Raw genomic sequence first — 25,095 nt, forward strand, 5'->3', positions numbered from 1 at the left:
ATTGTGAAGTTTCACACGAGCACGCATGTAGAACAGTAAGACAACTTAAAACATCTCAGCTTTGCAACATGATTTCCATTTTCCTGCTTTGCTTTTCATGAGCGGGAATAACAGTCCAAGAAAGGCACAACAGTATTTTGCAGTCAGGGTCACACAAACCAATCTTAAAAAAAAGCCGGTCATGATACAACACAAATGGATGCAGAAGTAATCTTCTCCATGAATGTGATGAATTATTCACAAATGGTTCCCATCTACTTCGGGTTCTCGACATACTGTGACACACAATGGCACCATCGCCGGTTAACAGAAGTGCATTAATTGGTGCCAAGGAAGTACCGTAACCTTAAATTGACACATCTTGACTGTTCAAAAGCTTTTTATGACTACTAAAATGTTCAGATTTGGAATTCATGGTGTTGAATATTAACATATGCAACCCGATCCAAATTTGAAAGTGAGGACTAAATTACTGGCAGTTTTTTCATGATCCGCTGCAGGACTTGGTCCCTGACCCCCACCAATAGCGGGGAACTACAGTAAGATCATCATTCAGTGGTTTTGCACACTAATACGCATCGGAAATGTTTTCAAAGAGCAACATGGCAGCTTGTGGTGAGCAAATACTGTCTTGAATATGTTTGAGGTACAATGACATAGGAAATGACACTTCAATGGGATGCGGTTCATCTTAATTGCAAGTTACAAAGTTCTTTGTGAATGTCTTTGATATCCTTAATAGGTAGCTTAAAGGTTAATGTGCTAATGTGAGAGTTAGACAACAACTGGAATCAGCACTCTGTCTCTTTGGCGTCAAAGCACTCCTGCCTCTTGAGGCGCCGCCTCTCCCCAGCCGACGGGCTGTGATCGTTCAGATCCTCGTAGGAGGACTTCGTAGCCGACAAGCAGGCTCCTGCGGTTGTGAAGTCGTCGGGCTGGACCGCATCCTCTCCCGGGGGAGAGTCGCCGCTGATGTCCTCCTGGATGGTGGCCATCCGCAGCCCCCCGCTGCAGTCGGCCTCCGGCGTTGGCACATAGCTCAGGCCCGTGGCCTGGTTTGAAACGGTGCCGGCCGCCATCTGGCGGGGCTGCGCTAAGGGCGCGGTCGGGCCGGCGGAGGGGGAAGAGGGAGGCGCAAGAGGCTTGACGATGCGCATGAGCGCCGTCTCCAAGTTGCTCAACATTTCTTGCTGGAAGGAGAAGAAAAGGTGTTAACTGCAGGGTGGACCTGAGGTAGAATCCATCACGTTTTGGCTCAAATGAGTGTGACATTTTAACTTTTTTTTTCCACCAAGCATCAGTTTGACTCAGACTGAGAAGCCATTTTCTTGGTTAGGACAATGGCTAAAAATGAATACCATCATCGATTGATTTCTGGATATTCTTACATCGCTATAAGTCTCAGATAAGAGAACAGTCTCTTGTACTGCCTTCATTTTGTAGCTTTTATTGTGGCTACATTGTCTTAAGTATATGTATGTGGAGCTTCATTTATTTTTGTCCATAAGGATTACAGCCTAATAATAAGCTGATGATTGATATTTTCAATGGACCAGAGCATTGGCCCCTCAAAAACGTCAGCATTTCTCCATCATCTGATCATTTGGTCATAGAAAACGTATGACCCCGATTAGCCAAATTTGTCTACTACAGAATTACAAAAAAATGTGCTACATCCATGAAGACCTGATGAGCAGAGTAATGTCCTACTTAATGAAGTAATAGTGGCATGGAAGTGGATGCTCAGAATATTTTAAGAACAAATGTACCATCCCATTATTTTAGATGTTGAGTCATCTGAAACAATAACAATAACTGAACTTCAAAAAAATCTTTTAAAAATGGGATGGGAGTAATTCTAACATAGCTAGATGCCTGGGATTGTGATGTTAAGGTAAACCTGTGCAATCATGAGTAAATCTGCAAAATGTATTAACACTGCTCCATCATGAACAGATGATGTCAGCCCACTGATGACAAACAGAACCGAGCTGTACTGCTTGGTGGAAATGCAACTTCTTATCTACATTTTTTGATATGACAGCCAGGAGGGTCATCTCCATCTCAGATAAAACCCAACTTTCTTTTTTTATTTCAATATGTGTCTCACAGCAACACTGTAGCCCCTTTTACAGGCGTGGGCAAAGTCGGCAGTTCCCTGCTTTTTCCAGAAAAACACAACGTGTGAGGAACAGAAGTTGACAATTTTCCATCTTTAGAAGTTGTACAGAGCCAGAACAGTGATGGGATGCGCCTAATTGTGCCCGGCCTGGACCCATGAATGGATTATCAATTGGCCCTTTGCAGCTGAAGCCAGAGGTCAGCCATGTAGCTTGCCACGTGTCCAACATTCAATTTATCAATCGACTTAAACGTCTTACGATAAAAAGACAAACTCTGATTAATCTCCACCGTTGCGGCTCTGAAGCAGTATTTTTGCTGAATCTGTGTAAAAAAAGGCTAAAGTGTCCTGTGAGGAAACAACAAACGTATGACCATTGTGCAAAAAGAAACTAGTTTAAAAAAGTAAAAGACAGAAAGTGAATACAATCATAAAATTACCCTGATCTGCTCCCCGCAGATGCAACTGAAAATGTGGACACACACGGCATCTGATCTTACAGACGACAACAAAATCTCTGTTTGAGTACTCCCAAGCCATAATCTTGCGTTCTTGAGGTAATTTCTGATCGAATGGCGTGTGGGATTTCCTCACGGCGACTTTGTGGGTGATCAGCGATTACGTCAAGGAGTGCGGGAGTATCCCAAACGTGGGCCTACAGACCATGCATCATCCTCATCATCACCATCATGGATTCGATGGCGACGCAACACCAAGCCAGGGCGCACACACTCACCTATGGCTGGAGCTCTACTACAAACCTCCAGCGTCTGCTGCAGTTCCAATAAGAGAAGGCCAAGAGTGATAGAAAGGTCATTGAGAGACCGCACGGAGCGATAGACCCACGGCTAACTTTGAAGACAACTGTGAATGTACGCCAGGACTCAAGACTAGCGTCAGAGTGAAAGCCTTTACGGTTATTGTTCATGTTACTGCAGCCTACCATCAAGTGTGGAAGAAACATCTGCAAAATCCAATGTAAGAGCCAAATTAAAGATATTTGGAGTTGACTGACAACTGTTTTAACAACTGAGTGCATCTTAGTTCCTGAGATACGTTTAAAAGTCTCACGAAAATAATAACTGGAAACAGAAATGAGGCAACCTGTGAATTAGTCGGGTATCTAGTTTATATGAACATTTTAATTTTGGCTGCTGATTTGATCAAATAGCAATTTTATCTTTCTTTCTACATCATGAAAGTACTGGAGAATCCACATAGGGATCAGGATATCATTATGTCATACTGCGGGGATGCATCCGGGAAATTAAAAAAGGGGAGCAAATTCTAAAATATAACTATAATGCCGAAGTACAGTGTACTAAACTGATTAAAATAAACCAAAATACATTCATTGGCGTATGATATTTCTAAATTGCTCATGAAAAACTATTGTTTGAGTACAATTTCATTTTCTACTATATCAACAAACAATTTTAATTCAAGTCAAAGAATTTATTCCTACATAAAATAAACATTTTCAAATTTCTTTAGTTACTACACAATGAATCCTGTGGTATTTTGATATTGCACGGTATTACAGAGAAGACAAAGAGAAGAGACTGAGCACAGTATTTCTTACTCGTGTCTACTTAAACAAATCATTTCTATTACCACAAAATTCGAATCATGAACAGCAGTTTGCTTCAACGAATTGTCTCTACCCTCCGCATACATATTGGATTGTTTCTTTTAAAAAAACGCAATATGCTTGTTTGCTGCCTGTTTTTTAATGTCTTTTAGTTTTATACCTGTTCTCACGCTCTATACTGCAACCGCCCGCCATGTTCGATGTAAATACTGCAATGCACCATGGGTAAATGAATATTTGATTATCTCTTTCGACAGTTTCCGGCAGATCACAGAAAAGCCCAAAATATCCTCTACCACGACTTTGTAATGCACCAAAACAAATGCAAGGTGATTGAGGCTTGAAATAGCTAGGCAAGATGGCAAACAACGAAAGTTAAAACCTCTGAAAGAAAATGAACAGCTTTCAATGGCTGTTTAACTACATTTGTTTCTTTGTCAATTGTAACAGAAGTATGTCATGTGGCACAGAAGACGTAGCAATATGCGCTAATTGTAACAGACTCCCGCCAGTGCTGGCGCAGTGGAGTTACAAAGTTGCGCCAAAATGCGTAAATGGCGCACAGGCGCGGCCCAGATGCATCTCCGATACCATATCACTCACCCATCTCACAAAATAATCATCAATAATACATGGTCAGTTGCTGATATTATTTTTGTTCCTCTTTAACCGTTCGACAAATACTGATACAGCTCTCATATTGAATGTCCGCCGGGAAAGTTGCTGAAACGTTCTGTGTGTGTTTCTTAAGGTTAGATTGATGGAACTGACCGGAACCAAGGGAAAAGCATCTCAGATGGATAAAAATTACCCTCACCACAGAATTCTTTAAAGGGCACTTTGAAAATACACACGGGGAACTTGTAAGTGATAACACACTTACATTCAGAGGGCAGTACAGCGACATATTGTTCTCTTCATATTGCTGGTCGAGTTTCTTGTCCTGTAAGAGAACAGCAACATGACAATAAGGTCGAACATTTTTACACTTCAAAGCCGCTTGGTAGAATTAAAGGTCTTACCACGCAGTGAACGAGAATACTGAGAGGGATCCAAAAGATGAGCGAGAACACGACAACAGAGCCCACAATGTTATCTGCCAGGAACTTCCCTGACGGCGAGACAAATAAATGAAATAAGCAACATTGTGGCGGTTCCATGTGGTTATGTGACATCAAGCAGGTACCAAAAGTGTTGATGTCCAGTTTGTCAATGAAGTCCCAGAGACGCTCGATTACATCCTGCACCTGCTTCATGCACTTCCCCTGCCGAAATATCAGCATCACTTTAAAATCCAATCAGAAGGTGGCAGGCAATGTGACGTCTGGAGCTCGCATTTCCACACTCACATTCTCGTCACAGAAGCCGACAGTGCAAGGTTTCCCTTTACGTAGCAAAAGGAAATTGCCGTCCATTAGGACAAAGGGAGCGCAGGTGCCACCTTTTGTCCGGCAGCACACTTTGCAGGAATCCTCTGTTGCTGTGTATATAGGAGAGTGAAAAAAACTCATCACTTGTTTTTTTTTCTTGTGTAAGAAAAGAAAATCCAACACAGCAGGTTTGTTCCAACTGCGGCATTCGATACCATTGCAGGCACAGGACTGAAGGTTCTGCACAGCTTCACAGAACGGATTGCACTCTCCATTGCGGCACCGGCCGTTGTCCACGCAAAGCGAGTCATCTATGGCATTTTCAGGGGGAGGACACTCACTGCTGTTGCCTGGAAATAAAACACAGCGAGCCATCTGGTGACTTTTAAATGCTTCGCTCCCTTGAAGGTCAAAAAGCTTAAGGCTTGGAACATTTATCATTTGGCCACAATTTATATGTAATCATTGGAGGAGATGATCACTAGCAGTCATGCCTATGACTGAGCAGTGTTGGTTTGTTTAGGGCATTGATCAAACGAGCTTCCATATGATTGCCACTTGTGGAGTGCGCGAAGTGTGCTATTAAGAAGTCCAAGATGGTACCCGAGTAAGTACTCTAACGAGCCTTGCTTTTTTTTTTGTTAATTTGTGGTGTTTTTTGTCACTTTGTGTCATTGTGCGTCATGTGGAAGGGATATGGGTTGTTTCTCAGCATTTTTGGCCACGACATTCATCAAGGAGGAGACTGTGCTTAGCGGTTACGCCTCTTCGGCAGCACGAATATGCCAGCACTGTTTTTTGGTTGGTGGAATGTCAGTGCCATCCCTGATCCACTGGTGAAAAGGATGCTTTATCCTCTGCTCTTTCATCTGGAATTGATGTGTGTCTTTTGTGTTGTGTCACAAAATTGTGTTTTTTGTTGTTGTTTGACTTCAAGATGGCGCTGCAAGAGTGGCTGCCTTTACAGCAGCGCCTGTATTTTGTTTTTCTACTTCTTCCTTTCCTTTCATAACTTTGCTGCTGTGAAATGTAAAATTCTCCACTGCGAGACTAATAAAGGCTAATCCAATCCTATCAAATTGTTTAACCAAGCCTCTATCTAAAAACGGAATGTATGTTACATTGATTATTAGAAAAATATTGTGTGCCCTTTTCATTTTAACAAATAACAGCTATATTTTCGTTGTACACAAACATATGGCAGTGGAGATGACAGAGTGAGCACTTGAGACTTTTCATCACTTAGTTTGGAATTTGGAACAAATGATTTGTAATTGAACAGATTTCAAAGTGACCAAATGGTGATGATGTATGTAAACAAATATGCGTGTAACTGGCCGCATGCATTTGCGGGGGGAAAAAACTGTGGAAAAAAATATACTGTGTCCAGTTTACTTATCGAATGATAAATTGCAATAATAATAATCATGGTAGGCTTACTCAGAGGTCAGATTTAGTTGTTTGTGTCTGCTTGACCAGCGGGGGGCGCAAATCTACCTGTGCAGGAGGCAGTGCCCTTGCACGTGGCGCTGATGGGCTCTTGACACCTTCTTCCTGCCTGCTCAAACTTGCAGTTTCTGCAACATGGGCTGTTTCTGTCACTGTGAGAAAAATATAGTGTGTGTTCAGACAGTGAAGACAAAAATTCATTATAAAATATTTAAGAGTGTGAGTGGGTTTAAAAAGAATCAAGTGTATGATTGCTTGGAGTACAATGTCAGATTTCATACCTGCACTGGGAACCTATTTTGAACTTGCAGCTAGACGTGCAGCAAGCATCGTCGTTGAGGTGGAGCAGGCCGGGGTCGCACTCCTCCCCTTCCTCCACCCGGGAGTTCCCACACACGTTGCTGTTCCTTTCCTTGAAGCACATGGGAGCTTTGTAACGCAGTGATTTGCCGATGGAGATCTTGCTGCATTTGGAGAAACGCTGTAAGAGAAAACATTGAAGGCGTTACAGCTGACTGCAAGTGGCGCAGCCGTCGCAGTCCAATTAGAATGACTTTTCAGATTCATCAGTTTATTAAATCACAAGCACAAAAATGTACACTTTGTTTTTGTTTGTACTGTATACGTCAGTGGTGGGCCGTCAGGGCCTGCAAGGCCTTCTGTGCTGGCCTAAAAATATCTGAATCACAGACTAACGTGAATTATATTTTGTCAAAGTATTCTTATTAAATAATTCAAAATTGTCTTTCAGCTCCCTTTCATTGCTTTTCCCCTGTTGTGTTGCTTCCAGATGTGTTTTTTTTTTCATATTTAAGCATTTAACCAATCACATTTCAGCCATCATTTGTTACCAGGGTCAGAAATCTACCTGGATGCCTTCACAATCAGTTCTGCAGGCCCTGTCGCATCAAATGTGTCGATCAAACTGTTGCTTTAACCAATCACAGTTCGAGTTGGCAACCTAAGGCCTGCTCAAAGGCGCTAGCAACGTAAAAGTTTTCGCAAATTATGATTGGGGGGTCACACGAATGGCTAGTCACAAGCCAATTATAGTATGACCAGCCAGTAGTGATAAGAGCATACTGGCCAGAGCTAGCGCACAGTATCCGTAGTGAGCTGCTTATGCAAATATATTGTGTCGATTTAATCGTGGTTTTGTCAACCCACAATGGCTGAAGGAGGAGAACAAATGTCTTCTGTTTCAGATATACTGTTGAAGCCATTTTAAATATGTACTTATCAAGAATAGACGGACATCATCAAGGTTGGACAGCTTTGAAGATAGCAAAACTAGCAAATAATATTGTAATTTTTATGAGGTTATCATGAATCTACCCGTTCAGAGTAAAAAATCGAATAGTTTAATGACAGTATTTCTTAAGTTTCTTCAAGTCACAAGTTATTTCCTGTCTGACAGCATCCTCTAGTGGACGTGTAGTAATATCACACCGCAGCTGATTGATTCAGACGTAGGAGTGACATGCACGGCCTGCCACTGGTATACGTGCGATCTCTACTGACAACTACAACAAAGTAATATTGAAAATAGTTTTTGTAAAGCCAAAGTGGAGGCCAGTTTGCTGTTAATACACATTACGGACATGGGTCATTTCAAACTGCCGTTCACACATTGTATCACACATTGCCCTCAAGTTGTCCCACTCTGGTCAGGTGTCATCCAAACTGAGATTTTTCACTTGCTTCACAAAATTAGCCTGAGTGTGTTGGAGCAAAACATGAAGAAGAAAAGAAGGAACAGTATGATGTCGGTACCTTGTTATTGACATGGTCTCCGCTCACAGCAATTGGGTACATGACAAACTTCCCCCCTTGGTCATCACTTGGAGCACAGTATGGAATGTTGTCCGGATCGTGTTCGGCTCCAAAGTTATGGCCGAGCTCATGGGTTGTAACCAAATCTGCCTCCTGATGGTACAAGTCACTTCTTGTTTGTTACACAAATTTGCAAACATTTAAAACAACGCTGAAAGCTGAAAGTTGACTTTCAGAAGCTGTTTAACATCCTAAAACTACCTTCCCTGGTATATTACATATACTGACAACATACTGACTAATGTACATTATACAAAGAGCCTCTCAATGCATCTCAATGCAAAAACATATTCTTTATTATATCTTCTATGCATCCCCAGACGTCGAAACTTAGTAAGATGATTAATACTACTTCAAACGCCCCTTCATACGAAATTTTCAAGTTACAAAACATCAGCAGAAAAATATTGCCTCCAGTTATGAAAGAAATGTAAGGAGACAAAAGGTAAAAATATGTTTCTTTTCGGTGACCTTCACCTTTGTCAGGATTGTTTTGCCATAATTCTTAGTGCTGGTCAATCCGGTGTTGAGGTAACTGGGCTTCTTGGCAGACAGAGATGGATAATACGCTGGAAAATAATTTTAAAAAAGAAGAGTTCATTATCATATCCATTACATTTAGCATCTATAGGCCCTTTATATTATATTGAAACACATGCTACAGGAAGCACCAGAAGAATGACCATTCAATCCATATTTATAATGCAGACTTTTTTTTTTTAAACAAGGCCATTGATTGCCCTTACGTTTGGGGCACAAGCCACCCATGGCCAGAGGTTTGGAGGGGGCCACATAGGCGAGGCCCAGGGTGCCTTCGTCAAAGTCCTGGTAGGTGAACAGGTGGGCCAGGCACACAGAAGACGCATTGTCAGCGATGTCTGAGCTGAATTGCTGGAGATATTTTGAGAATGATTAAATTATTTGAGGTACTGTGACTGGGATTCTATTGTTTTTTTAGCGCTTTCTCCCCACCGACCTCCAGAAGTTTCTTGACATCCCAAACCACCTTCCCTCGCACAGGGCTGTTCTCCATGTTGTAGTGGACCCAGCCAGTGCCAGCACGACCAGGAGGAGGTTTTGTGGGCTCTTTGTGAATGATCATCTTAGAATAGACGCAGCAACGAAATAAACATATTTAAAAAAATAATCATAAAACGACAGCCAGGCAAGACTATGCAAACTCCACAGAGAAAAGCAATATATCAGAATATATCAGATTCCCAACCTCAAAAACTGTGAGTCAATCCTAATAACTAACAGGAAAGTCAAAACATTCCATAGATTTGATGTCATTCAAAATGGCGGCCAATAGTTCTTCACATTGGGGTGAAGGAGAAATTATTTGTGTCTGAATAATGAATGCATATCTTTCGAGTGAGAAAAAGCTGGTCACAAAACAATAAACAACGTGTCCATTCATTTGCAACACCAGTGGAATAAAATGAATGAGCCGCACACAAAAGCTTTCAGTTCCTCTAAAAATGTACATCGCAATAAGGGGACCAGTCAGTCGGTTCCTACAGTGACACAGCAAAAAGTGAAGCCTCTTTGGTGACACCGTCGTGTACGACACAAACCTGATGTATTTGCACACCATAGCCTGTGAAGTCTTTGTTCCATGTTGTATTTCGATAAATGTCATCGACTCGATCGATCAGCTCAATCTGTGGCAAAAAAAAGAAAAATAACGGGGGAATATTACAACAAACAAAAGATACATTTTATTCGACAAACAACTTTTAGGTTTCAGTCCCTGACCAGGTAATTGAGTGTGACGCTCTCTTGTCTGCGGCCCATATGTTTAAAGAAGCGGTAATCGGCGACCAGCAGAAGAGGGCAGGTATTCTTCTTGTGGTCGTGGACTTGGCGCTTTTCTCTCTGATGAATATCTGCAAATTGAAAGGTGCAGCATTGAACAGACATAAACAGAAAGTGCAACTAAACACACAACAACACACCGTTAAATTAAACAATCATGTCATGTTCAACTACTTGACATTTTTCTTTCCTTTGGAGCTCTTCCAGATGGAGCAAACAGAAATTTGAATGCATTACACTGAGCATCATGCTTCATATTAACTCGTTCACTGCCAGACGATGTGGAAAAATGTGTCCGCTCTAGTGCCAGGGTTTTTGTCATTGTCACTCGAATTCCAGGACCCACAGAATATTGAGTTTTAGTACTACGTAAACATTCAATGCAGTCTGAGAAACTCTTCTTTCATCAGAAAAAAAAGTTAATTGCTAAAGTATATAGGTCTGGAGTTATATGAGCTTGAAATGAGGGTGGCTGTCCAAAATACAATGCAATACATACATATTGGTTTATATAGTGCTTTAACAACAGCTGAAGCTGGATCAAAGCGCTAACATGGATAAAAGGTAAATGCTGCCCCTAATGGAAGGGAAAAAACATTGCCAGAGGCCATGGCCAGAGCTTTATTGGAAGCCAAACCTGAAAAAACCAAACCCGAACAAATTCGGGAATGGGGTCTACATCATATTTTGTGTTATCGAATACATTTGCGAATGGCAGTGAATGAGTTAAGAGGTGAAATTAATTACAAAAAGGCAAGCAACACTGGATACGGTAATGTGAAAGAACACAAATTTTAAACAACACAATCACGACAGTACTGAAATTGCTAAATGAACACTGCTCAGAAAGTTGTCATTCAAGGTCATGGAGACAAGCAAGTGTTGGGATTAGCATCCAGCATTCCTGTTCGTAAAATATGCACTCAGTGGAGATGTGGGAGTGTGCTCATCATGCTTCCACAATAAGCAGTGGGAAATGCAGGGATAACACTTTTCATTAACGAGCAGAATCGAAATGAATTTGAAAACCTGCTGTAGTGCAAACTTCACCTCAACCAGGTGGACTGCATTTCCTCCTAACCAACGTTAGGCAATGTCCAAGGGCGTAAAACTAACCGTTCATTCACGCTTAACATTTTAGAAGCAGCACAGTAATTTGACATAATCATTCCTAATCACAATAGCGGGTCTGCATAGACCCGTCTTTATTTTTAAATGACAGCACATAGAATTTGACGCCCACACTGTTTTGTGTAACTACAAGAACCTCCTCCAGCAGAGACATTTGTTATCATCCTACTCTTTCCCACCCCCTCTGCTTTTCCAAACCAATTTACATAATATCTGATCACCACTCACTGTAATATTTCATCTTTATTTGTATATTTTATATATTTCTTTCGATATGAGAGACACATAAAACTACACACACCGTTATTCTTGTCCGTCACCTCGGGCTCATCCCAAGCTGCCTCAGTGGCCTCAGGTAGCAGGTCCGTGGCATGCATGTAACCACACACTTTTGGGGAGCCTATTCGGCTCATATTCCGAATGTCTTCTGAGCGATAAACCAGCAACCTGCCGTCATCACCAGCGCTGTCTGTAAACCGCCATAAGGGCTGTCAAAAATGAATAATACGGTCGTTAAAGAATTGTTGACAATATTTTAAAGACATTAAAAATTGCATTTAAATGACCAATACTGCACAGCGGATACTCTAATTTGGTATTCTGCTAAAGAGCTACAATTTGAAATGTGACCCAAATGTTCAGCAATACCACACACACAGTAAATTACTGTCATGCATGGCAGCACACAAACCCTCAAGGAAGACTTAGATTATGTCTACAGGTGTGCTTGTAGTTGACATGCACATTCCACCATGATGTCCCTGATCCACTGGTGGAAAGACGCTTTGATCCTCTCCTCTTTCATTTGATCTCATATTATTTGGTATTTAGTTTTTTTTTGTTCTTTTGACTTCAAGACGGCGCCGCAAGAGTGGCTGCCTTTAGTTACTTAATTTACTTTGCTTTTTTACTTTTGCATATCCAATCCAATCCAATCCAATCCAAAACCAATGACAGCAAACGAACTGAAAATCAGTGGAGAACTTTGTCGGATAGGGAAAATCATTTCCAAATGCAAACAAATGTGAGATCCACAAGCATCATTTGTTTGACCTTGGAGGTCGCATTGCATAATGTATTCGTAATTGGTCCTTGTTGTTCTCTCTCTGAAATAAGAGCAAAAGCATGCAACTCCAGAGCGATATGAATTAATTTATTAACAATGCATAAAAGCTCACTTCATACAAAATGCAAACCCGTCTCCTTACCTCTACATTGTACTCTGATTCATCACTTAGAATGTGAGCTGAAAACTCATCTCCATCAATGTGTGCCTGCACGCGAGAATTCTCTTCACCTAAAAACAAAAAGAGCAGCAGATTGTGCAATAATTTTTGCTTAAAATAAAATAATAAATAACCACGACATGCACTGATGTGACTGTTCTTATCCTGTGACTGTGACTCCTTGAGAGTTTTGAAAGGCGCTCATAAATGAAATGTATTATTATTTTCATTATTAAATGGTTGTTAACACAGATACAGAAAATACAGCCAAAACAACGAGACCACAAAATAAGTGAAAAAATAAAAATGGACTGAAAATGTGATAAAACATTTTGACCATACAGTATGCAAACTGGCCAACATTTAAAGTGAATTATGCAGGTGATTGAACTCACCGACCACATGCCCCGTGAAGTAGTTCTGATGCTGAAGGTTGAAGTTTTCCTCTCTTCCGAGTTCATCGACAAATACAGCTTGGAAGTTGTCAGTGAAAAGGTTTGTGTTGGTGGTCAAGTATAGCTTAAAATGTCTGGAGAGAACAAACACGGAAGAAAAAATCTAAAATTACAAATGCCTGCCATTTCCAGGTTGTTCCAGGTACCTTTGAGGTAATGCTGGGGGTTGGGGTGAAGGTGGGGGTGGGCGAAGATGATCAGGGCCAAAAATGGGCATTTCGTCCCAGAGAAGAAACAATCTGTCTTATAATTATATTATTATCATAGTAACAATTTGCATTGTCAAATGTCAGTGCCCCATTGCCTGAACCCTTTCAAAAACCTGGTTGGTATAACCTTCAACTCATCTGTGACCCGGAACAGTGTTAAGTGGTCCACATTAAGAGATTACTAAACTTGAATCATTTAAGTAATAAGAGTCTGATTATGCACAATAGAGAAAAGTCTCAATCTAACAAGCATATAATAAGAATAACTCAAAGCTCGTTTTTGGGCGTTAAACATAAATCTATAATAAAATCAAAATGATGAAGTTTGAATACTCCTCGTGCACCTCTGCAAGGCTCTGAAGCTGACAAGGCGCTCGAGGTGAGACGGGGTGTGCAAGTCCCTCTTCCTTACAGAGTGCAACTGAAGATCGGACACTGGCAGAATCTCAAAATCAGCTAGAATGGAATGCAGTGCATCTGAAAGACAATGCAGAACCAGTAAGGCTTAAGTAGAAAATAGATTTGATGAATAAGAACAACATTGCTGAGAAAAACACAGCTGTCACGCCACATGCCTGTATGTGTTAACAACTACAACAAACCTCATATCTTCTTTCAATGAATCATAATTAAGGCGGATACATGGAAAGTAAGATGAAATCGCCTTGAATAGTGTCGTTGTTTTTTTTATTAACCATACAATGACTACAATGGCGAACTTAAAAAAGCAAGCAATATTTACCAATTCCGGCGTTAGCTTCGTCGTTTTCTTCAGCCACAGGTCTTGTTATAAAAGCACCGCTCAAGCCGAAGTGAGCCATAAAAACAAATACGCTCATGCTCCACATTGTGAAACAGCGTTGCTAAAAAAAAATTACAGAGACAACGACATTATCGCAAAGGTAGCCAGTTCGTTGGAGAAGCTAGCAGGAGCAGAGCGGAAGATGACAGAGCGACAACTTCCGCTTGGAAGTTGACAGAGCGACAACTTCCGCTTGGCGTGTCGTGAAGGAATTCATCAAGCAACATCATCCAGCGAGCCTTATTCCGGACAAAAACTGATTATCCGCCGACCGGAGAGCATTTTTACGTTACTGTGAGTTATTTGTCAACAGTCACTGATTAGTTTTGACATTGTAAGCTTTTATTTTAGTCTTAAAAACAATTACAAGTGCTCAACGGTTTTTCTACATATTTGAGTTTGACATACGTATTTACTGTAGCATTGAGCAACTCTTCTCCTCGCATTCCTCCGGACACATCATTTACACTCAGGGCAACATATATGAGCCAATCTCTTTTAGACAGTGGACGCTATATATTTGTTTACTCTCAAACTTGGAACCCTCAGCGGCTCATCCTTCTCTTGTGGTTGAGAGCAAATAAATTACATCTGAGCTGCTTGTTGCACATTTTACAACGTTGATTTGACACACACACGCACATACACATATACAGTACATATATTTATTTATATGGGTCTGTGTTTTGTTATTAACCGTGTGACTTTTCTATGGTCATGAGGTTGGTCTAGGAAAGATTCTGTCCCAAACCACCCCAGAAACAAAACATTTTGTTTGTCGTGAGGTAATAGTTTCAATATTCTCTTAAGTCTATTGAACGTTAGAACAGCCCAGAAATGTTGGTGAGGTCTTCAATTTGTTTTGACTGAATACAAATCAGCCCAATATTTGTTTGGACAGGCAGATCTGCTCCCATCACAGAATTGGTGACAAAGATAGAAGGTTCACAGTGAGGTACAGTACAATACAGAAAATATTGCGCACACGAAAAACATGGTTTATAAAATGATTTATTCATGTTAACATAGCTGTTACACAGGGATTCAGACAGTTCCACAAGGCTTTAGGGGACTACAATTGAATGAATAGCAAAACAATAGTGGTCCAAATCTCTAATGACAATCACTGGACAGACAAACAGACCACCCTACCCTCTTTTAGGATGTGTACAAACCTGCGTTGAAAAATATTAAACTTGACACTTGAAATTGTGTTACAGCATTTGTTCCCATTCCAGTGTAATATCTCAAGAGACATGCAATAACAGAATTGAAAAGTTCTGGCCGTGTCAGTCAAGCCCCCCGCCCCCTACAGCGTCCACCCTCTCACAACAGACATGCCTCAGTGAAAGAGTGGCCTCAAAGTGAGGATTAATCCAATGAGGAACTACTAAGTATTTGCTGCCAGCATGCGTGCAACACTGGCATTCCCTATCTGAAGTGTCATGTCAGACACTGTAACCGTACCACTTTTTTATTTTAGATTAGAGCGCAGGAAAAGGAAACTATGATTACCACCTGGAAATGAAATTGTCACAGGATAAACTTCCAGTTGCTCGATGTAACGACTGAGGGTTTCTGTCTCTAACTTCAGGAAAAGAGCATAATACCATGTCAAGCTATCAATACTTTTCTACAGCTGAAATTGCACATAATGAAAGGCCAGGACACACATAATCCAAAGGAATGAGGGTTTTACTTTAACAGGTCATCCTAATCTGTTTTGTCTTCCTCGCCATCCCCAAATAATTTTTTTTCAATGGTTTTCATTGGAAGAATGTTGGATTTGAGCAATAAGGAATGGCGGATGTGTAAAAAGTTTTTTTTTTTCTTCCTTTTCAGGCTAAGGACTTCTTTCTAGTTCTCAGTTTCGCCTCCATCACCTCTTTCTCCTGCTTCGCCCTCCTCGCAAGCGGTGTCCGATGTCCATAGCTGAGGAGAGACACAAGATACAATTTTCATGTAGAAAATATGGACAACTTTGATTTTGACAGGAAACATTGCAATTTAAATATCTTCAGACACTACCAATTTAGAACTCCATTCGTCATTCTAACAAGTTGCTATTTCGCTTTGGTTATGTATCACATACAACCATTGGAAGGAATTGACAAGGACCAATGACAAATCTCCGGACCACCACTATCAGAGAAGGAACAAGCCTTTTTTTAAATGAGTAGATCCAATATTTGGAAGAGAAACAGAGGCAGATTTAAGAATGTCAAAAACACGTACAGCCTTGTCTTTCCGCCTGGTCTCCGATGCCCAAAATATAACCCAAAACTCTCAAGCTCAATTTTAACTCTTCAATCAATTAAAGAAACATCAATAGTAGGGATTTGATACAACTACCGTCTCCAGAATCTGCAAATATCAATCCGATTTTTCAAGAGTCAAAAGATTTTTACTTATAAGACTTATAAGTGAATGTAATTTGAGACTGAAACCTAAAAACACAACATTGAGTGTAAAACTGCTCTTGCTAGTCTGCATTCGTGTTCCCTGCATCATCAGCCTTTTGCTTGAGCACAAATTATTTCCAGATTTTAAGATTGAGTTAACCGGAGACCCACGTGACCGTATATCGATCATGCTCTCCAATAGTATCTAATGACAGTAATTCTAATTTCTTATGCTCCACACAGAGGATCAAGTAAGTACGACGGCTCCACGTGGGAACTGCCTCGCTTCTGTGAATGCGGGCTCACCAGATTGTGCTACTTAGATGCCCGTGAACATGCCAACACACAAATACAGGCTCCTTATTTATTCAGAAGCGAAGGATTTCACCATGCACGTGTCACAGATGGGCTCTTGCCTACTCATCACGTGACACAGTTTAAGAGCTTTTACTCCATTTTCCTTTGTAAAATTCACAATGTGTTATTGGATCAGATGCTTTGATCCTCTCCTCTTTCATCTAGAACTTCTTCATGTAACAAAGAGGGTACAGAAAGTGCTTAAGAATGAATGACACTCTTGTGTCTTTGTTTTGTCATATTGTCTTTGTGCTGTCATATTATTTGTTATTTAGTTTTTTTATTTGTTCTTTTGACTTCAAGACGGCGCCGCGAGAGTGGCTGCCTTTCCAGCAGCTCATGTATTTTGTTTTTGTACTATCATTCCTTTCATCACTTTGCTGCTGTGAAATGTAAATTTCTCCACCGCAAGACTAATAAAGGCAAATCCAATCCAATTATTGGTGCAACACTAATCTCTTCCGTCATATGTCACGCAGTGTGATGGTAAAGATATATCATTGTTTGGTCTCATGGACTGTATTGGACTGATTCCATTTACAATAAGATACTGCTCCAGTTGATCTGACCACCTCGTATCGATAAACAATTGAAATGAGAAGACACTGACTGTCAAATTGTCTCTGAGGAGCTGCATGATGAGGGTGCTGTCTTTGTAGGATTCCTCATTTAGTTGATCAAGCTGAGCGATGGCCTCATCAAACGCCTGCAAGTAAAACGGGTAATGGAACAATTTGAACAGAGAACGGACAGTGGAGAACAGTGGGAAGTCTTGCACAAACCATTTTAGCGAGTTCACAAGCTTTTTCCGGAGAGTTGAGGATCTCGTAGTAAAAGACTGAAAAGTTAAGAGCCAGACCCAAGCGGATGGGATGTGTGGGGTCCATTTCCGTCTTACTGATGCCAAATGCGTCTTCGTAGGCTTTCTGCGAGCTATCGATGATCTCTGATGAATAAACAATCATGTGTTTCACATTCAAGAAATAGACCGTCACAGCATAAAAGCCCACTCATTTTATCTTTGGCTTTTAAAGAGTAGACAACAAATCAATCGCCGCCTATTGGGTGACACGGTGAATCAGTCAATCAGAAAGAAAAATGCTGAGAGATCAAATCAGACCATCATAATCACTGAGTGGGTGGTTGTGCAGAAAAGCTGAGTCAGCAACCCCCTACAACTGCTCCAACTTCTGAAATGAGGCCGTTTCATGACCAGCCAAAGTTGAGACATACGATAACACATACAATGTTATGAAGCAAGCCCTCATAAATCAAATACCTGCAATTCTACAAAACTTAAATGCAGTGAGTGCACTGACCTTTTTTGGCATCCCCACAGGCAACTTCAGCAAGGTATCTAAAGTAGTCACCCTTCATCTTTAAGTAAAAAACTTTGCTCTCTTCTTGTGAGGATATCTTGATTAAATAATCCTCCAGCAGTGACTGTTGGAAAGGGAGAAATATTTGATTAGATGCAATGAGAGCAAGACATGGGCCAGAGAACAAATCAAATGATCCATGTTATATCTGACATCAGATAACAAAAGGGGTGTTCACACGGGAAACATTTGCATTGTTGAGATTTATCCTAAACTGTGTCTATTTTGTGTAGCGTTCACACATGTAAAGCTGCTTATCAAAAAATAAAAATACCCCAGTGCAGCCCTGCTTGCATTAGTTTTTTTGCGGCCGAGCAATACGATGGAAATAATGTGGAAATAAAATATGCATGTGCGTAAAGTGTACTTCGTTTTCCTTGCCTTGTTTATGACCTATTGAAAAGCCATGGTTTAATCTTCTCCAGACAAATTAACACTGTGGTCGATCAGAGAGCGTACAAGGATCCGAGAAAGAGAAAAAGGAAAGATAGAGAAAGGATAACAGACAAAGTACCGTATGTAATCAACTCTTCTCAGGCAAAGCAAGTGTAGCCCTGTAGCTAAGCGAGTGAATCTGTCCCTGTTGAGTTCACGTCCTATTTCATGTCGGTGCTGCTGGAATGAAGGGGAACATTCCCAGAAACACAGTTGATCATAGAAATGTGTGGATAGCCTTCACCAACAACATACACGTGCCAGCAGTTATCAGGGAGGAAAAAGGTCTAGATAGTGGCAATGAACTTAAATAATTTCACAGCAACAACAAGTCTACTGGGTGCTTCAAGGCGTTTATGATCCCTAGTTTAAGTTCCCTGTCAAACTCCATATACCGGTAGTTAAAACTTGGCCAATGTAAACCAGTATCAAGGGTGAGGCAGTATGATCAAGATTGCAACATTTCCGTGGGAAAATGCCTTTCATTGCCTACCACAAAAATCTTCCCTCCAAAGGCAGGCATGACAAGTCGTTCTGAACTCAGTGCCTTATAACAAATAATATACTCCACCAGGTGGATGACGGCTTCAACAAAAAATCCTAACCTGTGATTGCCCTCTAGCAATTGTCACAAGCCTTTCAACGGAGATGAGAGCGGAGACTATGTCTCCTGGGACACAGTGCAGACAAACCATCTGCAAACTACCATAAACATCAAACGTAATGAGGGAAAAGGAGGTTTGGATTCTGAGCCTCGGCAGGAATGAAGTGTCCTTGTCTGAGCCAAATCCCTCCCAGCAGCCACTCCCAATTCAGATCCACAGGCTACCATTGGCTTGGTCAAAACATGCACACAGCTCATGTGCTGAGCATTCCTTTCCCCTGCAAGCTGCGCACAAGAGACAAGAAGAGGGATGCTCTCGTCACAGTGCTTTCACACAAAGCTCCGATTTCAGCCATCAGCCCTCACGAGAGTGCGCAAACAGCGTCGCCAAATATAAGATCAAACTCGTGAGAATGACTCATTTTCCATGTTGGGTAAGAAAAAATTAAGGACACAATGATAAAGTGCTGAGGGGAAATTTATTTGTTTTATTATCTCTACACAAAATATTTGAGTTAAGAGTTGAATAAAGGATTGTTTCTTTCCAATACATCTAGTTTGATGCAACCATGTAAAGGTTGGGGGGGGGGGGGGTACGTGAAAAAAAAGACTAAAAACACCATTCGTTGAGTGTTTGAGGAATGAATGTGGCTATTTGGTCTTACATTTCTGTGGGAATTTTAACATTCACCTGAGAAAATTCCAACATTCATGACATTACATGTTCCTAATTTTAACCACTCATAAATATTTCCCAAAGGAAAAGAAATGAAAGTGGACTTGGCTGAAAATCTCCAAAAGAAAAACAAAAATATACATATATAAATCTCCAAGACATGGCAAAATTTGGACATAACGGGAAAGAGAAGACTAACAGAAAAACATGTCCCTCTGACCTCGAGCACCATGTCGTCTCCGCTAGATGAGCTGAGTTCAAAGATTCTTTGATCTGTGACATCGGTGGTGTCTCTTCGCTCGAGTGGTGTTGCTACAACTAAAACAAACTCAAACGTGCGTTTGTACAACGTCGTCACAGAATCTCAATTTTGCGGCGGAACTTTCTTGAAAATTTCAACAATTCAGAATTCCGAGAAAATCTGGAGGTCTTTCATCTCTGCACATGTGGCCTGAACGGAACTTTGGAAAAAAAGTCACAAATGAATTAACATTTTAACTAAAAGCTTGGCCAAAACAAACATGCGTATCATACCTCTGAAGATGGAGGTTACTGATTCGCTGTGGCGACCCCATGAAGGGAAAAGCCGAAAGGAAAAGAAGATATTCCAAACAATTAAAATACTCCCGCCCCCCTCCAGAATGCCAAACTTATTGACTGGGGGCCATTCATGCCTAAGCCACTCGAACATATTTCAAGATGAATACAAACTGCTCTGTAATTTATGTCCGTCCACCCTGACAGCCTACATGGTCTAAAAGATATTTATTTGGACAAAGTCAGAAGGCCTTAAGGCTTCTGGAAACGAGTCCAGGCCTGAGGCGAGACACGCCCTTCTGCAACACTCAGCAGAAGAAACAATAGGCTGAGTCATGGGCTGGGAGCATGAAAGCCTAATGTGAGCAGCCTTTGCGTCGCCTCAGGCAGTGACGCTGGGCCATTACAGAAATCTTCCAACTGAACTTCAATTCATATTTTCAAGGTAGGATGGAAATGATGCAAAGCACAATCCCTGCTGTTGCGGTAGATTAATTAAGAGGTGAAAGTATACCCCGCCCCCCCATAGTCAATCCAGGCTTGGAATTAGCTATTCATCACACAGATGGGACTCCGCGAATGAGAGTGGCGCCTGAAAAGCAGTGGAATTCTTCAAGTTCCAAAACCATCAATGCGAGTCATCACGCAAATCTTCCAAGACTCCCGCCTCATAGGAATTCAAGTGTTCGGATATTTTACACCAACACGCCCCATGAGGATAAAAAAGAAAAGCATAACACCCATTAAAACAGAATGGTTTGAACTTGTTGTTAATTCCTTTCTTGAAACGTAAGCAATCTGGAAGTCATACAGCATTGGAGAAAAGATAGATGCAATTACAACTAAATAAATATATGGATGATATTCTCAGTGGCCCCACAAAGTGATGGGCTCACGTTTGTTCTGAAATATTGATTCCAGAAAGGCAGAATAATGACAAAATAACTCCTTGCATGAAATGTCCCATCTTTAGAGAGCTAGAGCCAACCTGAAAAGAGGGTGATCACTTTTGACACCAGGCTGTACTGTAAATCATCCTAATTCAATGTAAACATGTGTTTAAATTAAGGATGACATTATCATTAAAATACAACAAATGAAATCTTAGAAGCCAATGAGACGAAAGAGATCAAATTACTGCAACGCAGCATTTGAGTTTTGTTATGAATTACAGTCCTACCTGACAGCGAGCATTTCAAGCCCTTGAGGAATTGTGTAGGAATGTTGGCAAATCCCATCGCGGAGGTAAAAGTCAGGAACTACATTTCAGCATATAGCAACATTGTGTTACTATCTTGCCATTCAATCATTGCCTTTGCTTTCAATATTTTGTTGCAAGTAAGAATACATGGTGAAACTGAAAAAGGCGGTGGCTCGTGTTCTCGTGTTGAACGAGCTGAACGTTTTCTTCAATCATGTTTAAACTGGTTCAGAAATGCAGACATGTGGAGGGGAAGCCTTTTTTGGGAGTGAAGAGTAACTTGCCCTCATAGGATGAGAATAGCATCTATAGATATAGATCTATCTATCCATCTAGAGAGAGGGCTTTTTTGGTGTTGTTCTTGTGTTTTCTTTTGTCACTTACTGTTGTGCGTCGTGTGGAATGGATACGGATTGTTTTTCAGCAATTTAGGCCACGACATTCATTCAGGAAGAGACGGTGCCGAGCGGTTGTGCATTCTCAGCAGCACAAATGTGCCAGCACCGTTTTTGATTGGGAGGAATGTCGGTGCCATTTGACTCTTATCACTGAACAGCTTTGGGGCACTTGCGCTTTTTTGCACCTGTGATGGGAATTATTTTCACAGCCCTGCTTTGTTCAGTCGGTGCTGTTGGACAGTCTTCGGCTGGATGGATGCATGGCTTGAGGAGCTCGCGATGACAAGACAGGAGCATCAGTGGAGAGTGCCGATGCGTATGTGGAACTGTCGCAGCTTGGAATTGAAGCGGATTTACGTGGGACAGGAGATGTGAGACAGTCTCTTTTCATCAATGCATGCTGCAGCTACGTGTTTGCTTTCAACATTTAGCTTGTAGCAGACCTGCACATTTCACCTTGAAGTCTCTGGTGAAAATGCCACTTTGATCATCTCCTCTTCCATATAGAATTGGTTCATAAAACAAAGAAAACGATTAAGGTTGATTGTCTGTGTCATTTGTGTTTTGTCACATTTGTCGTTGAGTTTTTTTGTTGTTGTATTGACTTGAAGATTGTGTCACAAGAGTGGCTGCCTTTACAGCAGGTCCTGTATTTTTTTTTTACTTCTTCCTTTCATCACTTTGTTGCTGTGAAATATAAATTTCTTCACTGAGAGACTAATAAATGCTAATCCAATATGTATCTATTCTAGCATGGTGCTGTACGTTCTGAAATATGAGAAACTTTGATGTCTGTGTACTTTTTTCACTAGTGGATGGCTATCCACGTCTTCACTCCTCTTAAGCAACGGTGAGGAATCACCAATTGTAGTCTGGTATTTTAAATTACATGGATGGATGAATATTTTCCCTGCCTGTCTGTCAATAAATAATTTGCAGGCCACATACCAAAACGTTCTTGCAGATGGCTTGCAGCTCACACTCCACTTTCTCCCGATATTCCTTAACCAACTGCAACTTCTTTTCGCTGGTATCGGACTTGGCTTCGATGCTGGATAGCACCCTCCATGAGGATCGTCGGGCCCCCACCACGTTCTTGTAAGCGACGGACAGCAGGTTCCTCTCCTCGTTCGTCAGTTCCTCGCCCTTTTCCGTGACCTCCTTCATGCATTCAGCCATGTCGTCGTAACGCTCGGCCTGCTCTGCCAGCTTGGCCTTCTGGATAAGGTTATCTTTATCCATTTTTTGGAATATTTAATTGGGGTGGGTTGGATCACACAACACGGACGGGGCGAGCGAGAGTCGTGGACTGTGAACTGAGAGTGAAACAAGGAGTGGCGTTAGTTCCACTATGGCGTGGCAGACCGAGAAAACGAAACGATCACAGAAAACCCGATCATATTATCAACCACGGAAATACTGTAGTTACAATTTATCCTAACCGAAAACGACGGGAAGGTTTTTAGTGCGTCGACGTCGCCGAAAGGTACACAATTTAGATTAACGCTATTACGTAACAGTCATTACGTGCAATATACCGAATTGGATGATTGCCTAGTTATAAATTTGTATTCTAGCACCAAAACGGAGCTCTCAATTTGCCAAACTGAGTCAATTCGGTACCGCGGCTCACCACAAAGCTTTCTTCATGTGTTAGCTAGCTACAAAGCTAGCCGAGAGAAGATCAGGGTTTCAGCTACGGGCCACTCCTATCAATGAAAATTTGGCAACGAGACCACAGCTCACGAAAACAGACTCCGTTCGATTCGATCAGACGAGTTATCAGAAAGACCTCTTAGACGCTTGTGATAGTAAACAAATAAAATGCCGAACTATCTCACCTCGAGAAGTCCGAATTCTCTTCACAAATTGGTCCGATTCGATAGCTTGGGCAGAGAGGTAAAGAACAGGCAGCGGCAGCTAAAGTCCAACTGAACGTGATTAAAGGAGGGCGGATTATCTAGCGTGACTCTCCAATTGTAAATCGCATCTATTTTGATTGGCAGGTAATTTTGCGATTTCGACGAATACACAATGAGCACGGCGGTGAGAGGCGGGACATCAAAGAGTAGTTTGATCGGCCGGGACATTGCAGCGGCTGGTAGTACGGGGTTTCCTCCAATTACAGCAAGGGAGTTGACGTCATGTTGTTGCTATGGTGATAACGGTCCAATCGTTCCCTCTGGCACCACGAGTGGACAGGATAGGCGGGCGTGGCACGCTGTTTTATTCGGCTTTTTCTTTAAATCCTTTCTTTAAATGACCATCCATTAGTATGGTGAGCTCAAAAAGTCCACATAGTTCTGATATGCGTATTTTTAGCAGTACCAAAGGTTGTTTTTATAAATAAATAAATACAAATTATTCAATTCGAGATAAATTTGGTGTCAGTCTAATACAAACCGAAATCTTCATGCTTCATGTACATCTTACATCCTACCCTTCCTTTAATCACAGTGACTAGCTACTGATGCAACGGAAAGGAGCTGGCGAATGTAAATGTGTAAATACATTAGTTTGAGATGATGTGTGCTTTTATATTGCGGTTCTCTATAGTGTTGATGCTTTTTAGCTATAATCACAATGGGATACAGGTGGCACTCGTTGGATTTTAGTCATGTAAGACCCAGTTGAAGGCACAGGTACCAAACTCAAAACTTGCTATGGACGACTAAAACCGATGAGTACAGAGTGGCCATTTAAAACAGTGTGGCGGGCACTAGGACCAGGCATCTCACCCAGCAAGTGCACGGGAGGGGGGGGGGGGGTTATGTTACAGATATTTCACTGCATTTTCTGTTTGAGTTAGATCCACTTGTTAGCCGTTGGAATAAACACGTCTCCACATTCAGTCGTGTGTGCTCTTTCCTCAACGGCTACACTGGTGACCCCGACGTTGGAAAAATTCATGGCAACAGACGAAGATGTGTCTTCCACGGCCATGTCGCCACGACCGGTGCCCCAACTCGCGGCTGCTGCCTACGCCGCGAAGTTGCCTAAGTTCTGGCACAGCGACCCGGCTTAGTGGTTCCAGCATGTGGAAGCGCTTTTCCACCTATGAGGCATCACGACAGATGAGCCAAAATATTACATGGTCGTG

General features: G+C 41.5%; 2 protein-coding genes across 3 annotated transcripts; both read right to left on the bottom strand.

Moving 5' to 3' along the window:
* Positions 1-61: 61 nt before the first annotated feature.
* adam17a (ADAM metallopeptidase domain 17a) lies at positions 62-14,166 on the bottom strand. 2 transcript variants are annotated; one of them, XM_089004483.1, is made up of 20 exons: positions 13,947-14,166; positions 13,549-13,681; positions 12,936-13,069; positions 12,523-12,611; positions 11,616-11,802; positions 10,124-10,254; positions 9,943-10,029; positions 9,342-9,467; positions 9,112-9,256; positions 8,843-8,934; positions 8,306-8,458; positions 6,814-7,013; positions 6,581-6,684; positions 5,299-5,433; positions 5,063-5,193; positions 4,900-4,978; positions 4,736-4,824; positions 4,597-4,656; positions 2,853-2,895; positions 62-1,190 (listed from the first exon to the last, which is right to left on the bottom strand). In XM_089004483.1, the coding sequence occupies exons 1-20, from the start codon at positions 14,050-14,052 to the stop codon at positions 814-816; spliced, it is 2,601 nt and encodes an 866-aa protein (XP_088860609.1). In that variant the 5' UTR covers positions 14,053-14,166; the 3' UTR covers positions 62-813. The 2 variants fall into 2 exon arrangements, with proteins under 2 accessions (XP_088860609.1, XP_088860608.1); XM_089004482.1 differs by lacking the exon at positions 2,853-2,895 and having other exon boundaries at positions 13,947-14,165.
* An 833-nt stretch (positions 14,167-14,999) lies between these two features.
* LOC148893690 (14-3-3 protein zeta/delta-like) lies at positions 15,000-23,990 on the bottom strand. The gene is made up of 6 exons (XM_089004489.1): positions 23,837-23,990; positions 22,944-23,311; positions 18,085-18,208; positions 17,548-17,711; positions 17,376-17,471; positions 15,000-15,938 (listed from the first exon to the last, which is right to left on the bottom strand). Exons 2-6 carry the CDS (start codon positions 23,235-23,237, stop codon positions 15,864-15,866), a joined length of 753 nt encoding a protein of 250 aa, XP_088860615.1. The 5' UTR covers positions 23,238-23,311; positions 23,837-23,990; the 3' UTR covers positions 15,000-15,863.
* Positions 23,991-25,095: the final 1,105 nt, after the last annotated feature.

The sequence above is a fragment of the Hippocampus bargibanti genome, linkage group LG09 (assembly GCF_051943395.1).
Source record: "Hippocampus bargibanti isolate YZ-2025 linkage group LG09, ASM5194339v1, whole genome shotgun sequence".
NCBI lineage: Eukaryota > Metazoa > Chordata > Actinopteri > Syngnathiformes > Syngnathidae > Hippocampus > Hippocampus bargibanti.